Raw genomic sequence first — 15080 nt, forward strand, 5'->3', positions numbered from 1 at the left:
ACCAACTAGAACCAAAATGTGGGCTGAGTGCAAACCAACTAGGACCAGAATGAAGCTTCAGTGTCAAACCAACTGGGACCCAACGTGAGGCCTGAGTAGAAACCAACCAAGACCCAGAGTGGGACCTGAATGTCAAACCAGCTGGGACCCAGAGTGAGGCCCGAGTGTAAACCAACTAGGACCAGAGTCAGGGCTGAGTGTAAAACAACAAGGACCAGAGTGAACCCTGTGTGTCGAACCAACTACGACCCAGAGTGAAGCTTGAGGGTCAAACCAAATAGGACCCAGAGTGAGGCTTCAGTATCAAACCAACTGGGACCCAGCGCGAGGCCTGAGTAGAAACCAAGACAGACCCAGACTGGGACCTGAATGTCAAACCAGCTAGGACCAATTGTGAGGCCTGAATAGAAACCAAGTAAGACCCAGAGTGGGACCTGAGTGTCAAACTAACTAGGATCAGAGTGAGGCCTGAGTGTCATGCAACTAACACCTTGAGTGGAAACAAACTAGGATCAGGGTGAGGCCTGAGTAGAAACCAAATGGGACCCAGAGCGGGACCTGAATGTCAAACCAGCTAGGACCAGAGTGAGGCCTGAGTGTCAAACCAACTAGGACCAGAGTGAGGCTTGAGTGTCAAACCAACTAGGACCAGAGTGAGGCATGAGTGTCAAACCAACTAGGACCAGAGTGAGGCTTGAGTGTCAAACCAACTAGGACCAGAGTGAGGCATGAGTGTCAAACCAACTAGGACCAGAGTGAGGCATGAGTGTCAAACCAACTAGGACCAGAGTGAGGCATGAGTGTCAAACCAACTAGGACCAGAGTGAGGCTTGAGTGTCAAACCAACGAGGATGCAGAGTGAGGCCTGAGTGTCAAACCAACCAGGACCAGAGTGAGGCCTGAGTGTCAAACCAACCAGGACCAGCGAGGCCTGAACGTCAAACCAACTAGGACCAGAGTGAGGCCTGAGTAGAAACTAACTAAGACCCAGAGTGGGACCTGAACGTCAGACCAGCTAGGACCAGAGTGAGGCCTGAGCGTCAAACCAACTAGGACCCAGAGTGAGATTCGAGTGTCAAACCAACTCGGACCCAGAGTGAGGCTTGAGTGTCAAACCAACCAGAAGTAGCGAGGCCTGTGAGTCAAACCAACTGGGAGACAGCGCGAGTCCTGAGTAGAAACCTGCTAAGACCCAGAGTGGGACCTAAATGTCAAACCAGCTAGGACCCAGAGTACGGCTGAGTGCCTAACCAACTAGGACCCAGTGTGAGGTCTGAGTAGAAACCAACTAAGACCCAGAGTGGCACCTGAATGTCAAACCAATTAGGACCAGAGTGAGGCCTGAGTATAAACCAACTGGGACCAGTGTGAGGCCTGAGTGCAAACCAACTAGGACCAGAATGAGGGCGGAGTGTAAACCAACTAGGACCAGAGTGAAGCCTGTGTGTCAATCTAACTAGGACCCAGAGTTGGACCTGAGTAGAAACCAACTAGGACCCAGAGTTGGACCTGAGTAGAAACCAACTAAGACCCAGAGTGGGACCTGAGTGTCAAACCAACTTGGACCAGAGTGAGGGCTGAGTGTAAACCAACTAGGAGCAGAGTGAGGGCTCAGTGAAACCAACTAGGACCAGAGTGAGGCCTGAGTGTCAAAGCAACCAGGACCAGAGTGAGGCCTGAGTGTCAAAGCAACCAGGACCAGAGTGAGGCCTGAGTGTTAAACCAACTGGGACCAGAGTGAGGCCTGAGTGTAAACCAACAAGGACAAGAGTAAGGCCTGAGTGTCAAACCAACTGGGACCAGAGTGAGGGCTCAGTGAAACCAACTAGGACCAGAGTGAAGCCCGTGTGTCAAAACAGCTAGGACCAGAGTGAGGCCTGAGTGTCAAAGCAACCAGGACCAGAGTGAGGCCTGAGTGTTAAACCAACTGGGACCAGAGTGAGGGCTGAGTGTAAACCAACAAGGACAAGAATAAGGCCTGAGTGTCAAACCAACTAGGAGCAGAGTGAAGCCTGTGTGCCAAACCAGCTAGGATCCAGAGTGAGGCCTGAGTAGAAACCAACTAAGACCAGAGTGAGGGCTGAGTGCAAACCAACTAGTACCAGAGTAACGACTGTGCTTCAAACGAACTAGGACCTAGAGTGAGGCCTGAGTAGAAACCAACTAAGACGCAGAATGTGACCTGAGTTTCAAACTAACTAAGATCAAAGTGAGGGCTGAGTGAAACCAACCAGGAGTAGAGTGAGGCCTGAGTGTCAAAGCAACCAGGGCCAGAGTGAGGCCTGAGTGTTAAACCAACAAGGACCAGAGTGAAGCATGTGTGTCAAACTAACTAGGACCCAGAGTGAGGCTTGAGTAGAAACCAACTGTGACCAGAGTGAGGCATGCGTGTCAAACCAGCTAGGTCCCTGAATGAAGCCTAAGCGTTAAACCAACCAGGACCAGAGTGAGACCTGAGCATCAAACCATTTCGAACAAGCGTGAAGCCTTTGTGTCAAAGCAGCTAGGACCCAGACTGAGTCCCGAGTAGAAACCAATTAAGACCCAGAGTGAGGCCTGAGTGTCAAAACAACCTGGATGTCGAGTGAGGCTTGAGTGTCAAACCAACTAAGACCCAGAGTGAGGCTTGAGTATCAAACCAACTAGGACAAGAGTGAGGGCTGAGTGTAAACTGACTGGAACCAGAGTGAAGGCTGTGTGTCAAACCAGCTAGGACCCAGAGTGAGGCCTGAGTAGAAACCAACTAAGACCCAGAGTGAGGCCCGAGTGTTAAAACAACTGGGATGCAGAGTGAGGCCTGATTGTTAAATAGCTAGGAACAGAGTGAAGCCTGTGTGTCAAGCCAACTAGGACCCAGAGTGAGGCTTGAGTGTCAAACCAACCAGGATCAGCGAGGCATGAGCGTCAAACCAACTGGGACCCAGCTTGAGGCCTGAGTAGAAACCAACTAAGACGCAGAGTGGGACTTGATTGTCAAACCAGCTAGGATCCAGAGTGAGGCCTGAGTAGAAACCAAGTGAGACACAGAGAGGGACCTGAGTGTCGAACCAACAAGGACCAAGAAGGAGGCCTGAGTAGAAACCAGCTAAGACCAGAGTGGGGGCTGAGTGCAAACCAACTAGTACCAGAGTCACAACTGTGCTTCAAACTAACTAGGACTTAGAGTGAGGCCTGAGTAGAAACCGACGAAGACCCAGAGTGAGACCTGAGTAGAAACCAAATAGGACCCAGAGTGAGGCCTGAGTGTCAAACCAACTAGGACCCAGAGTGAGGCTTGAGTGTCAAACTAACTAGGACCCAGAGTGAGGCTTGAGTGTCAAACCAACTAGGACGAGCGAGGCCTGAGCCTCAAACCAACTGGGACCTATCGCGTGGCCTGAGTATAAACCAACTAAGACCCAGAGTGGGACCTGAATGTCAAAAAAGCTAGGACCCAGAATGAGGCCTGAGTAGAAACCAAGTAAAACCCAGAGAGGGACCTGAGTGTCGAACCAACAAGGACCAAGAGTAGGCCTGAGTAGAAACCAACTAAGACCCAGAATGCGACCTTTGTGTCAAACCAACTGGGACCCAGAGTGAGGCCTGAACGTCAAACCAACGAGGACCAGAATGAGGGCTGAGTAGAAACCAACTAAGACCCAGAGTGGGACCTGAGTGTAAACCAACTAGGACCAGAGTGAAGCCTGTGTATCTAACCAACTAGGACCCAGAGTGAGGCATGAATGTCAAACCAACCAGGATCAGCGAGGCTTGAGCGTGAAACCAGCTGGGACCCAGCTTGAGGCCCGAGTAGACACCAACAAAGATCCAGAGTGGGACCTGAATGTCAAACCAGCTAGGACCCAGAGTGAGGCCTGAGTAGAAACCAAGTAAAACCCAGAGAGGGCCCCGAGTGTCGAACCAACAAGGACCAAGAGTGAGGCCTGATTAGAAACCAACTAGGACCAGAGTCAGGGCTGAGTGTAAACCAGCAAGAGGCAGAGTGCAGCCTGTGTGTCTAACCAACTAAGACTCAGAGCGAGGCCTGAATGTCAAACCAGCTAGGACCCGAGTGAGGCATGAGTGTCAAACCAACTAGGTCCCTGAATGAAGCCTGAGCGTCAAACCAACCAGGACCAGAGTGAGACCTGAGCGTCAAAGCAACCAAGACCAGAGTGAGACCTGAGCATCAAACCAATTAGGACAAGCGTGAAGCCTTTGTGTAAACCAGCTAGGACCCAGAGTGAGGCCCGAGTAGAAACCAGCTAAGACCCAGAGTGAGGCCTGAGTGTCAAACCAAATAAGACCCTGAGTGTAAACCAACTAGGACTAGGGTGAAGAATCTGTGCCAAACTAACTGGGATGCAGAGCGAAGCCAGATTGTAAACTAACTAGGACCAGAGTGAGAGTTGAGTGTCAAACCAACTTGGAGCAGAGTGAGGCCTGAGCGTCAAACCATCTGGAACCCAGAGTGAGGCCTGAGTGTAAACCAGCTAGGACCAGAGTTAGGGCTGAGTGTAAACTGAGTAGGACCAGAGTGAAGCCTGTGTTTCAAATCAGCTAGGACGTAGAGTGAGGCCTGAGTAGAAACCAACTAAGACCCAGAGTGAGGCCTGAGTGTTCAACCAACTGGGATGCAGAGCGAGGCCTAATTGTAAACCAACTCGGACCAGAGTGAGGTCAGAGTGTCAACCAACTAGGACCGGGCTGAGTGTAAACCAACTCAGATGTAAACCTAATAGGACCAGAGTGAGGGTTGAGTGTAAACCAACTAGGACCAGACTGAAGCCTGTGTGTCAAACCAGCTAGGACCAGATTGAGGCTTGAGTGTCAAACCAACCAGGACCAGCGAGGCCTGTGTGTCCAACCAACTGGGACCCAGCGCGAGGCCTGAGCAGAAACCAACTAAGACCCAGATTGAGACCTGAGTGTCGAACCAACTAGGACCAAGAGTGAGGCCTGAGTAGAAACCAGCTAAGACCCAGAGTGGGACATGAGTGTCAAACCAACTAGGACCAGAACAAGGGCTGAGTGTAAACCAACTAGGACCAGAGTGACGCCTGTGTTTCAAACTAACTAGGACCTAGAGTGAGGCCTGAGTGGAAACCAAGTAAGACCCAGAGTGAGGCCTGAGTGTCAAACCAACCAGGACCAGAGTGAGGCCTGTGTGTCAAACCAGCTAGGACCCAGAGTGAGCCCTGAGTGTCAAACCAACCAGGACGTAGCGTGAGGCTTGAGTGTCAAACCAACCAGGACCAGAGTGAGGCCTGTGTACAAACCAACTAGGACCCAGTGTGAGAACTGAGTAGAAATCAACTAAGACCCAGAGTGGGACCTGAATGTCAAAGCAGCTAGGACCCAGAGTGAGGCTTGAGTGTCAAATCAACCAGGACCAGCGAGGTCTGAGTGTCAAACCAACTGGGACCCAGCGCGAGGCCTGAGCAGAAGCCAACTAAGACCCAGAGTGGAACCTGAATGTCAAACCAGCTTGGACCAAGAGTGAGGCCTGAGTAGAAACCAAGAAAGACCCAGAGTGGGACTGAACGTCAAACCAACTAGGACCAGAGTGAGGCCTGTGTGTAAACCAACTAGGACCAGTTTGAGGCCTGAGTGTCAAACCAACTAGGACCCAGAGTGAGGCCTGACGAGAAACTAACTAAGACGCAGAGTGGGACCTGAATGTCAAATCAGCCAGTACCAGAATGAGGCCCGAGTGTAAACCAACTAGGACCAGAATGTGGGATGAGTGTGAACCAACCAGGACCAGAGTGAGGCCTGAGTGTAAACCAACTAGGACCCAGAGTGAGGCCCAAGTAGAAACCAACTAAGACCCAGAGTGAGGCCTGAGTGTAAACCAACTAGGACCCAGAGTGAGGCCTGAGTGTAAACCAACTAAGACCCAGAGTGAGGCCTGAGTGTAAACCAACTAGGACCCAGAGTGAGGCCTGAGTGTCATACCAACTAAGACCCTGAATGTAAAGCAACTAGGAGTAGGGTGAGGCCTGTGTGTCAAACCAACTAGGACCCAGAGTGAGGCCAGAGTTGAAACCAACTAAGACCCAGAGTGAGGCCTGAGTGTAAACCAGCTAGGACCAGCGTGATGGCTGAGCGTAAACCAGCTTGGACCAGAGTGGAGCCTGTGCGTCAAACCAACTAGGACCCAGAGTGAGGCCTGAATGTCAAACCAAGACTCTGAGTGTATACCAACTAGGACACCTCTTCCTGAGGTGCCCAGCATCACAGTTGCCCGTCTTCAGTCAATGCGAATCACTCCATGTGATATCATGAAATGGCTGAAGGCACTGGATACTGCAAAGGCTGTGGGCCCAGACGACATTCTAGCAATAGTACTCAAGACCTGTGCTCCATAATGCCACTCCCTGGCCAAGCTACAACACCTACCCATCCCTGTGGAAATTTGCCCAGGTATGTCCTGTACACAAAAAGCAGGACAAATCCAACCCAGCCAATTAATGACCCATCAGTCTATCGTCGATACTCAGCAAAGTAACTGAAGAGATCGTCAATAGCGCTATCAAGCCGCACTTGCTCAGCAATAACCTGCTCACTGATGCTCAGTGTGGGTTCCACTAGGGCCACTCAGCTCCTGACCTCATTACAGCCTTGGTCCAAACATGGAACTCCAGAGGTGAGGTGAGAGTGACTGCCCTTGATATCAAGGTTGCATCAAGGAGTCCACGCAAAACTGGAGTTACTCGGAATCCGGGGGAAACTCTCCAGGCAAGTGGAGAGTATTCCATCACACTCCTGACTTGTGCCTTATAGATGATGGACAGGCTTTACTCACTGCAGAACTCCCAGCTTCTGACCTGCTCTTGTAGCCATAGTATTTATGTGGCTCGTCCAGTTCAGTTTCTGGTAAATGGTAAACCTCTGGATGTTGATAGTGGGGAGATCAGTGATCGTAATGTCACTGAATGTCAAGGGGAGAGTGGTTAGATTCTCTCTTGTTGGAGATGGTCATTACCTGGCACTTGTGTGACATGAATCTATTATCAGCCCAACACTGAATATTGTACAGGTCTTGCTGCATCTGGATGTAGGCTGCTTCAGTATCTGAGGCGTCGTGAATGGTATTGAACATTGTGCAATCATCAGCAAACATCCCCACTTCTGACCTTATGATGGAGCAGCTGAAGGTGGTTGGGTCGAGGACAGTACCTTGAGGAACTCTTTGCCCAGATCCATGCAATTTTTTCTTCTGCAAGTATTTATCCAATTTACTTTTGAAGGTTATTATTGAATCTGTATCCACCGCCCTATCAGGCAGTGCATTTCACGGGTGTCAAATTTTGTCCGATTACGTCTGTGTGAAGTGCCTTGGGATTTTTTTTACAATGTTAACATAGTTGTGGTGAAGGTATCCCTGGTTCCCCTGCTACCTGTTTCAAGTCTTACCTGCACGGTCGTTACCCCTGGCTCGAGGCCAACCAGCACTCTTCCCTCCTTCACCCTCGCCATGTGTGGGTTCACGACCCTCACCAAGGGAGTGACCATCTCAGTGACGTCGACCTGCCAGTCCGGGCCCAGCATGTGAGCCAGCTGCTTGCCGGAGGCTGGGGGTGAGTCTGCCACGAACTGGGTAAGGATCCGCAGGTTCGCGCGTTGGTACTGCAGTGAGCAGCCTCGCCCCTTCTTCTCGCCTGTCTCCTTCACCTTTCCCTTGATGGCTCCAGCAGGGCTGTTTCAAATAAGAAGAAAGAAAAGGTTATCTCGGAATGATGGCATGAATTTTAGGCGGAAAGAGCAATAGGAAAGATTTACAAAAATGGTTCCGGGGGTAAGGGATTACAGTTCATGTGGACAGACTGGAGAAGCTGGGATTGTTCTCCATCAAGTAGAGAAGGTGTTCAAAATCATAAAGATTTTAGATAGAAAAAATAAAGAGTTACTGTTTCCAGTGGTGAAGGATCGATAATTAGATGGCACAGATTTAAGGTGAAAGAACCAGAGGTGACATGAGGAAAAGGTTTTTCACACAATGAGTGGTTAGGATTTGGAATGCACTGCCTAACAGGGCAGTGAATACAGATTCAATAGTAGCCTTCAGAAGGAGAATTTAATAAAAAGGAGAAAAAAATTTCAGGGGATATGGGAAATAGTAGGGGGAGTGGGACTAACAGGATTGCTCTTCGAAAGAACTGGCACAGACTTGATAGGCCAAATGGACTTCTTCTGTGGTGTATTATTCTAAGATTCTATGACTTCCCATTGGAAGGATAAATGGGCGATACAAAAAAAGGAAGACGACAGAATGGAGAGAAAGAAGAAATGTCAGACAAAGGAACACGAGGAGGCCATTCGGCCACTTGAGCCTGTTCTGACATTCAATGAGATCATGGCTGATCTGTCACCTAACTCCATATACCCACTTTTACCCCATATCCCTTAATACCTTTGGCTAACAAAACCTCAGTCAATCTCAGATTATATTTAATAGTTGATCCAGCATCAATTGCTATTTGCAGACAAGAGTTCCAAACTTCTACCATCCTTTGTGTGTAGAAGAGTTTCTTAATTTCCCTCCTGAGGGGTCTGGCTCTAGTTTTTAGACTCTGCCCTCTAATCCCAGACTCCCCCGCCAGAGGAAATAGAAAAACAAAGTGCTGGAAATATTCAGCAGGTCTGGAAGCATCTGTGGAGAGAGAAGCAGAGTTAGCGTTTCAGGTCAGTGACCTTTCATCAGAGCGGATGGAAATAGTGGAAATTATTTAGTTATTTTAGTGGAAATAGTTTCCTTTTCTTGGCTGGTTTAGGTGTCACTCTCTTGTTTCTCTTTTTTTGCTTTTGGACAGCAGCTATTCATCATTCTGTGACTCACACCTCTAGAAACACCTTTTGTTTCTTCACTTGGCCTGTTACCACTCCTTCTGGTCTTGCAACAGCACCTCTTTTGTCATTTGATTTCTCCTCTCTTCCACTCTATCACAGAACCTTCCTTTGGTACCAACCACGCCCCCCCACCTTGCTCATAACCTATTACATTTTTAACTTTTCCCAGTTCTGATCAAAGGTCACAAACCTGAAACGTTAACTCTGTTTCTCTCTTCACAGATGCTGCCTGACCTGCTGAGTATTTCCAGCATTTCCTGTTGGTATTGCAGATATCCAGCATCCGCAGTATTTTGCTTTCGGCCTAGTTTGTATAATACCTCCTTGTAGCTCAACCCTGGAGTCCAGGTATCATTCTGGTAAATCTACACTGCTCTCCCTCCAAGGTCAATATATCCTCCCTAAGGTGCGGGGTCCAGAACTGCTCACAGTAACTCCAGGTGTGGTCTAACCAGGGCTTTGGGTAGCTGGAGCATGACTTATTGTATTCCAGTCCTCTAGATGTAAAGACAAGCATTCCATTTGCCGTTCTGATTATTTCATGTACCTGTTCATGACATTTTAATGATCTGTATACCTGGAGCTCCCAAGTCTCTCTGGGCCTCCACTGTTTGTAGCTTTTCACCATTTAGAAAGTGCCCTATTCAATCCTTTTTGGGCCCAAGGTAAATGACCTCACACTGAAATCCGTTTGCCACAGTTTTTTCCATTCACTAACTCTGTCAATATCTCTTTGTAATGTTACACTTCCATCTACACTGCTTACAATGCTGCCTATCTTTGTGTCATCGGCAAATTTAGATATGTGGCTCTGTATCCCATCACCTAAATCATTAACGAATACAGTGAATAGTTGAAGCCCCAACACAGAGCCATACTGGACACAGCTGAACTTTCAAAATGATGCCCGGATGATTTCCGGTTCCTGACTGCACGCCTCAACTGAATCGCGAAAGCAACACACTTGTCAAATACCCTAATTGGGTAGAAGCTGAGCTTGGTGCCCAATTAGTGATGCTGAGCGTTTGCAGGAGGGTGGGATCTGCCTGCAGAGTGTGAGCAGCAAAGGCTAGCGGCAGCCATTGATGGGGCCTTCCACTGCCTTGCCGATGAGTGCAGGCAGCTCCCTGGAAGGCCCGTGGAATAAAAAGGGGAGGCAGCGCTTCCAGAATGAAAAAAAATGTCCCGTGCTGGGCCTGGTGCAAGATCCTCGTGGGCCCAAAACATTTCATCGTGCAGCAATAAAGTTTGTCCTCTGCCTGCTGTGAGCCCGACAGCTGTGCATTATTGTGCATCAGACTGGTCAGTCTTGGCAGATTCACCGTTGAAAATTACAGTGCAAACCACCCTCCTTGGCCTAGTCTCGGTCCCAGCCCCCTCCATGAACTTAATTGGAGGCAAGGGCTTCCCCATTCCCTCCCCCGAACCTCATATTGAAGATTGTGGACCGTCCCAGAGGTGTCGGGTTCCAGAGATGACCTTCTGCACTGCAATTTTCAAATTGTGATCGCACCAGTTCTTGACCCCAGGGCCCTTTAAAAATTCAGCTCCACTAGTCCCATGCTGCCAGTTAGAGAACCTGCCCATTATTCCTACTCTCTGTCCCCTTTTGTTCGGTCAATTTCCTAACCAGGTCAATATTTTGCCTTCAATTCCATGAGATTCAACTTTACCTAACATGCCTTCTGAAAGTCCATATAAATAACATCCACAGACAAATCTCTGTCCACTATAGCCAACTCTTCAAAAAATTCAATCACGTTCATCAGGCATGATCTACACTTTATAAATCAGCTGAAACTTTCAAAGTGTTCATTCACCCGCTCCTTAATTATAGACCCTAGTAATTTCCTGACAACAGATGTTAGACTAGCTGGCCAATAATTCCTCTCTCCCCTTAACTAGTGGAGTGACGTGCAATTTTCCAATTCAAAAGAATGGTTTCCGAATTGAGTGAGCTTTGGAAGATTATTGTTAGGGCATCTGCAATGTTCCCACTTACTTCCTTTAAAACCCTGGGATGGAAACCATCTGGTCCTGGGGATTTGCCACTGCTTAGTGCCACATATCTATCCATTAATCGTATCTTGCTTACGCGAGTTTTGTTGAGTCCCTGCCCCGATTCAATATTAATTTCCTTGGGATTTTCAGCATGTTGACATCTTCCTCTATTGTAAGTATTGATGTAAAACAACTGTTCAGCATGTCCACCATTTCTCTATTTTCATTGACAATATCACTGGTATCAGTTTTCAAGGGGTTCACATTGCTCCTGACCACCCTCTTTTTCTAATGTAATGGTAAAACTTTTGTGTGCTTATTTTGATATCCCTTGCAAGTTTCTTTTCATATTCCCTTTTTGTTGCTCTTACTATCTGTTTTTGTCATCCTTTGCTGCTCTTTATATCTTTCCCACTCTCCAGGATCTGTGCTAGTTTTGGCGTCGTTGTATGCTTTCTCTTTCAGTTTTATGTTGCCTCTCACCTCTTTATTTGTCCATGACTATCATTTTTGTCAAGTGAAGCTCTTGACTCTTAAGGGTATAAACTGACATTCAGTTCTTTTTTTAACATATCCCACTGATCTTCTGTTTTAGCTGCCAACAGATTTGCCCAGTTTACTGTGGACAGTCTCTATCTCATCCCATAGAAATCAGCCTTACCAAAATCTAGAATCTTAGTAGCTGTTTCGTGTTTCTCCCTAAACTCGATCATATGATGATCGCTATTAGATAAATGTTTACACACCGTTAGGAAGTTAACTAAATCTGTCTTGTTAATCAGTACTAAATCTAATATGGTCTCCCTCTTTGTTGGCTCCAGGACATATTGATGCAAAAAACTATCCCGGACACACTCTAAAAATTCACTGCCTTCTTGCCATGTGCTAGTCTGCTTGCCCTCATCTATGGTGAAGTTTAAAATCCTCCATTAAAATCACTCTGCCTTTGCTACATGCAAGGGAGAGAAAGGAGAGATGCAGAGAAGGTGTTTCAATTTGTGGGGAAGACCAGAACTAGGGGTCCATCAATATAAGATAGTCACTAATAAATCCAATCGGGAATTCAGGAGAAACTTCTTTCCCTAGAAAGTGGTCAGAATTTGGAATTCGCTACCACAGGGAGTGGTTGAGGTGAATAGTGTCAATGCAATTAAGGGGAAGTTGGATAAACACATGAGGGAGATAGGGATAGAAGGAGATGTTGATGGAGTGAGTTGAAGAGGGGGTGGGAGGAGGGTTGTGTGGAGCATGGACCTGTTGGGCCAAATGGCCTGTTTCTGTGTTGTAACTACAGTGTAAACAATGTCAGAAAGGAAGATGATGAAAGTGAAAGAAAAAAAAGAACAAGAGAGGAAGAAGGAAAAGCTACTTATCTCCGCTGTTTGTGGGATCTCGCAGTGTGCAAATTGGCTGCCCCATTTACTACCTGACACCAGTGACTGCACTTCAAAAGTACTTCATTGGCTTTGGGATGTCCTGCAGTCGTGAAGGGTGTGCCATAAATATAAGTTTGTTCTTGCTTTATCATGCTTTGATTTATTATTGTTATCAGTTAAGGAACAAAGCTAGGGCAATTATGGAAGCAGAGTTGGTTGGAGTTTCTCTGGAGTGTAGGGGGTTGGGAATGCAATAGGAAGGGATCATATTCAACTGGAAGCAATGTTTTAATTCATTGACAGGATGGGGGTGTCACTGGCAAGGCCAGCATTTCCTGCCCATCCCTAATTGTCTCATTAGGGAAGGTGGTGCTGAGCCACCTGAATGGCTTGCTAGGCCATTTCAGAGAGCATTTCTGAGTCAACCACATTGTAGGCCAGACTGGGTAAGGATGGCAGACTTCCTTCCCTAAAGGGCATGAGTGAACCAGATGAGTTTTTATGACAATCTGGTAGTTTTATGTTCAGCATTACTGAGACTACCTTTTTAATTCCAGATTTAATTAATTAATTGAATTTTCTCAGCTGCTATAATGGGATGTGAACTCATGTCTCCAGGTCATTAGCCCAAACCACTGGGTTACTAAACCAGTAACATAGCCACCATGCTGCCATATCCACCTCTAAGCATGTGTTTACATTGGTCTTTTTTATTATAAATATTGACATAGGAATTTACAAAAAAAAGCTCATCACAAATGATTTGTGACAGCAGAAAGCAATGTTTCTGTGCACGGGATGTTCAGGTACCAAGTACCCTTACCTCTTTTCTGATTGGATGGGAACCCGCCAACCTTTGACCTGGCTGAGGTGGGAGTCGGAGAGCTTGACCTGCAGCGGCAGCTTTGGCGCCCAGATGGTAAGGTGGAGAGTGGCGCGCAAGCACTCGAATGAGAGGTCCACCCGGATCCTCTGCCGTCCTCTGGTCTCCTTCCCGTCTGTGTAGATGTAGTCACATCCCTTGGACACCTGACAATAACAACAGCTCGCATTTATATAGCACCTTTAAGGTAGTAAAACATTCCGAGGCGCTTCACAGGAGCAATTATCACAAGGAATTTGACACCGAGCCACATAAGAGATATTAGTACAGACGATCAAAAGCTTGGTCAAAGAGGTTCGTGATTAAGGACTGTCTTAAAGGAGGGGAGAGAGGCAGTCAGGATTAGGGAGGGAATTCCCGAGCCTAGGGCCCAGGCAGCTGAAGGCATGGCCATGAAAGATGGAGCGATGAAAATCAGGGATGCAGAAGAGGCCAGAATTGGAGGTGTGCCGAGCTAGGGAGGGTTGTAGGGGCTGGACGAGGTTAGAGAGATGGGGAGGGTTTTAGGGGCTCGACGAGGTTAGAGAGATGGGGAGTGTTGTAGGGGCGGGAGGAGGTTACACAGATAGGGTTGCAGAGACTGGAGGAGGTTACAGAGATAGGGTTGTAAGGGCAGGAGGTGGTTACATACGTAAAGAGGGTTGTAGGGTCTGGTGGAGGTCACAGATATGGAGGGTTCTGGGGCTGGAGGAGGTTACAGAGATAGGGAGGGTTGTAGGGGCTGGAGGAGGTTACAGAGATGGGGAGAGTTGTAGGGGCTAGAGGAGGTTACAGAGATAGGGAGGGTTGTAGGGGCAGGAGGTGGTTACATACGTAGGGAGGGTTGTAGGGACTGGAGGAGGTTACAGAGATAGGGAGGGTTGTAGGGACTGGAGGAGGTTACAGAGATAGGGAGGGTTGTAGGGACTGGAGGAGGTTACAGAGATAGGGAGGGTTGTAGGGGCTGGAGGAGGTTACAGAGATAGGGAGGGTTGAAGGGGCTGGAGGAGGTTACAGAGATAGGGAGGGTTGTAGGGACTAGAGGAGGTTACAGAGATAGGGAGGGTTGTAGGGGCTGGAGGAGCTTACAGAGATAGGTGGGGAGAGGGTGAGTGCAAGGATGAAATTTAAAACAAGGATGAGAATTTTATAATTGATGCATTGCCGGACCCGGAGCCAGTGTGGGTCCGCGAGCACAAGAGTATAAGGGAACCGGACTTGGTGCGATTCAGGACACAGGCAGCAGAGTTTTTGATGAGCTCAGGTTTCCGGAGGGTGTAAGGTGAGAGGCCGGCCAGGAGAACATTAAACCAGTCAAGTCTGGTGGTAGCAGAGCTACGGAGGAGGGTTTCAGCAGTAGATGAACTGAGGCATGGGCGCAGCTGGGCGATGTTAAGGAGGCGGAAATTGGCAGTCTTCATGATGGAGAAGATATGGGGTTGGGTGCACAGCTCGGGGTCGTACAGGACATAGAGTTTGCGAGCGCTCCCTGAGGTTATGTGGAGGGGCTCCTGCAGGCCGCCTCGTGCTGTACTGCCGCTGACACCTGGGCTGGGCACAGGCAAGAGATGCAAGCTGCAGGCGCACTGACTCGCCACAGCAGCATCCGAACTAAACCAGCAGGGCTCACCTTTACGATATTTTCATCCTCGGACGTACATTCCACAAACTGTGACACATCCGTCACCGACCCACTCCCCTCCACCGTCACTGCCTTAATGGGCACCATCACCAAACGCCCGGTCAGGACGGCCGTGTTCAGGACCTCCTGCTGCTGTTGGGAGGTCAAAGTGCAACAGTCAGGGAGAGAAAAGTTCAGAGTGTGAATGTTTCCAGTGGGACACACAGAGTGAGAAAAGTTAAGGTGCGACAAACAGTAGAGAAAGGTCAAGGTATAACTGTCATTTGCGAAAGGTTAAGGTGCAAAGGTCAGGTAAGGTACAACAATCAGGAGTAAAAAGTTCAAAGTGCAACTGTCAGGGCAAGAAAGGTTAAGGTGCAAAGGTCAG

At 48.3% G+C, this 15080-nt stretch overlaps 1 protein-coding gene across 1 annotated transcript in view; it reads right to left on the minus strand.

The window, feature by feature from the left end:
* The window catches only part of LOC137385212 (transmembrane protein 132C-like), a 49502-nt gene that overhangs the window by 15788 nt on the left and 18634 nt on the right, over positions 1–15080 (minus strand). The window contains exons 6-8 of the mRNA XM_068060201.1: positions 14702–14845; positions 13033–13238; positions 7399–7681 (exon numbers count right to left, since the gene is read on the minus strand). Of these exons, the coding sequence (XP_067916302.1) occupies positions 7399–7681; positions 13033–13238; positions 14702–14845 (633 nt within the window). The remainder of the gene's footprint in view (positions 1–7398; positions 7682–13032; positions 13239–14701; positions 14846–15080) is intronic.

The sequence above is a fragment of the Heterodontus francisci genome, chromosome 28, assembly GCF_036365525.1.
Source record: "Heterodontus francisci isolate sHetFra1 chromosome 28, sHetFra1.hap1, whole genome shotgun sequence".
NCBI lineage: Eukaryota > Metazoa > Chordata > Chondrichthyes > Heterodontiformes > Heterodontidae > Heterodontus > Heterodontus francisci.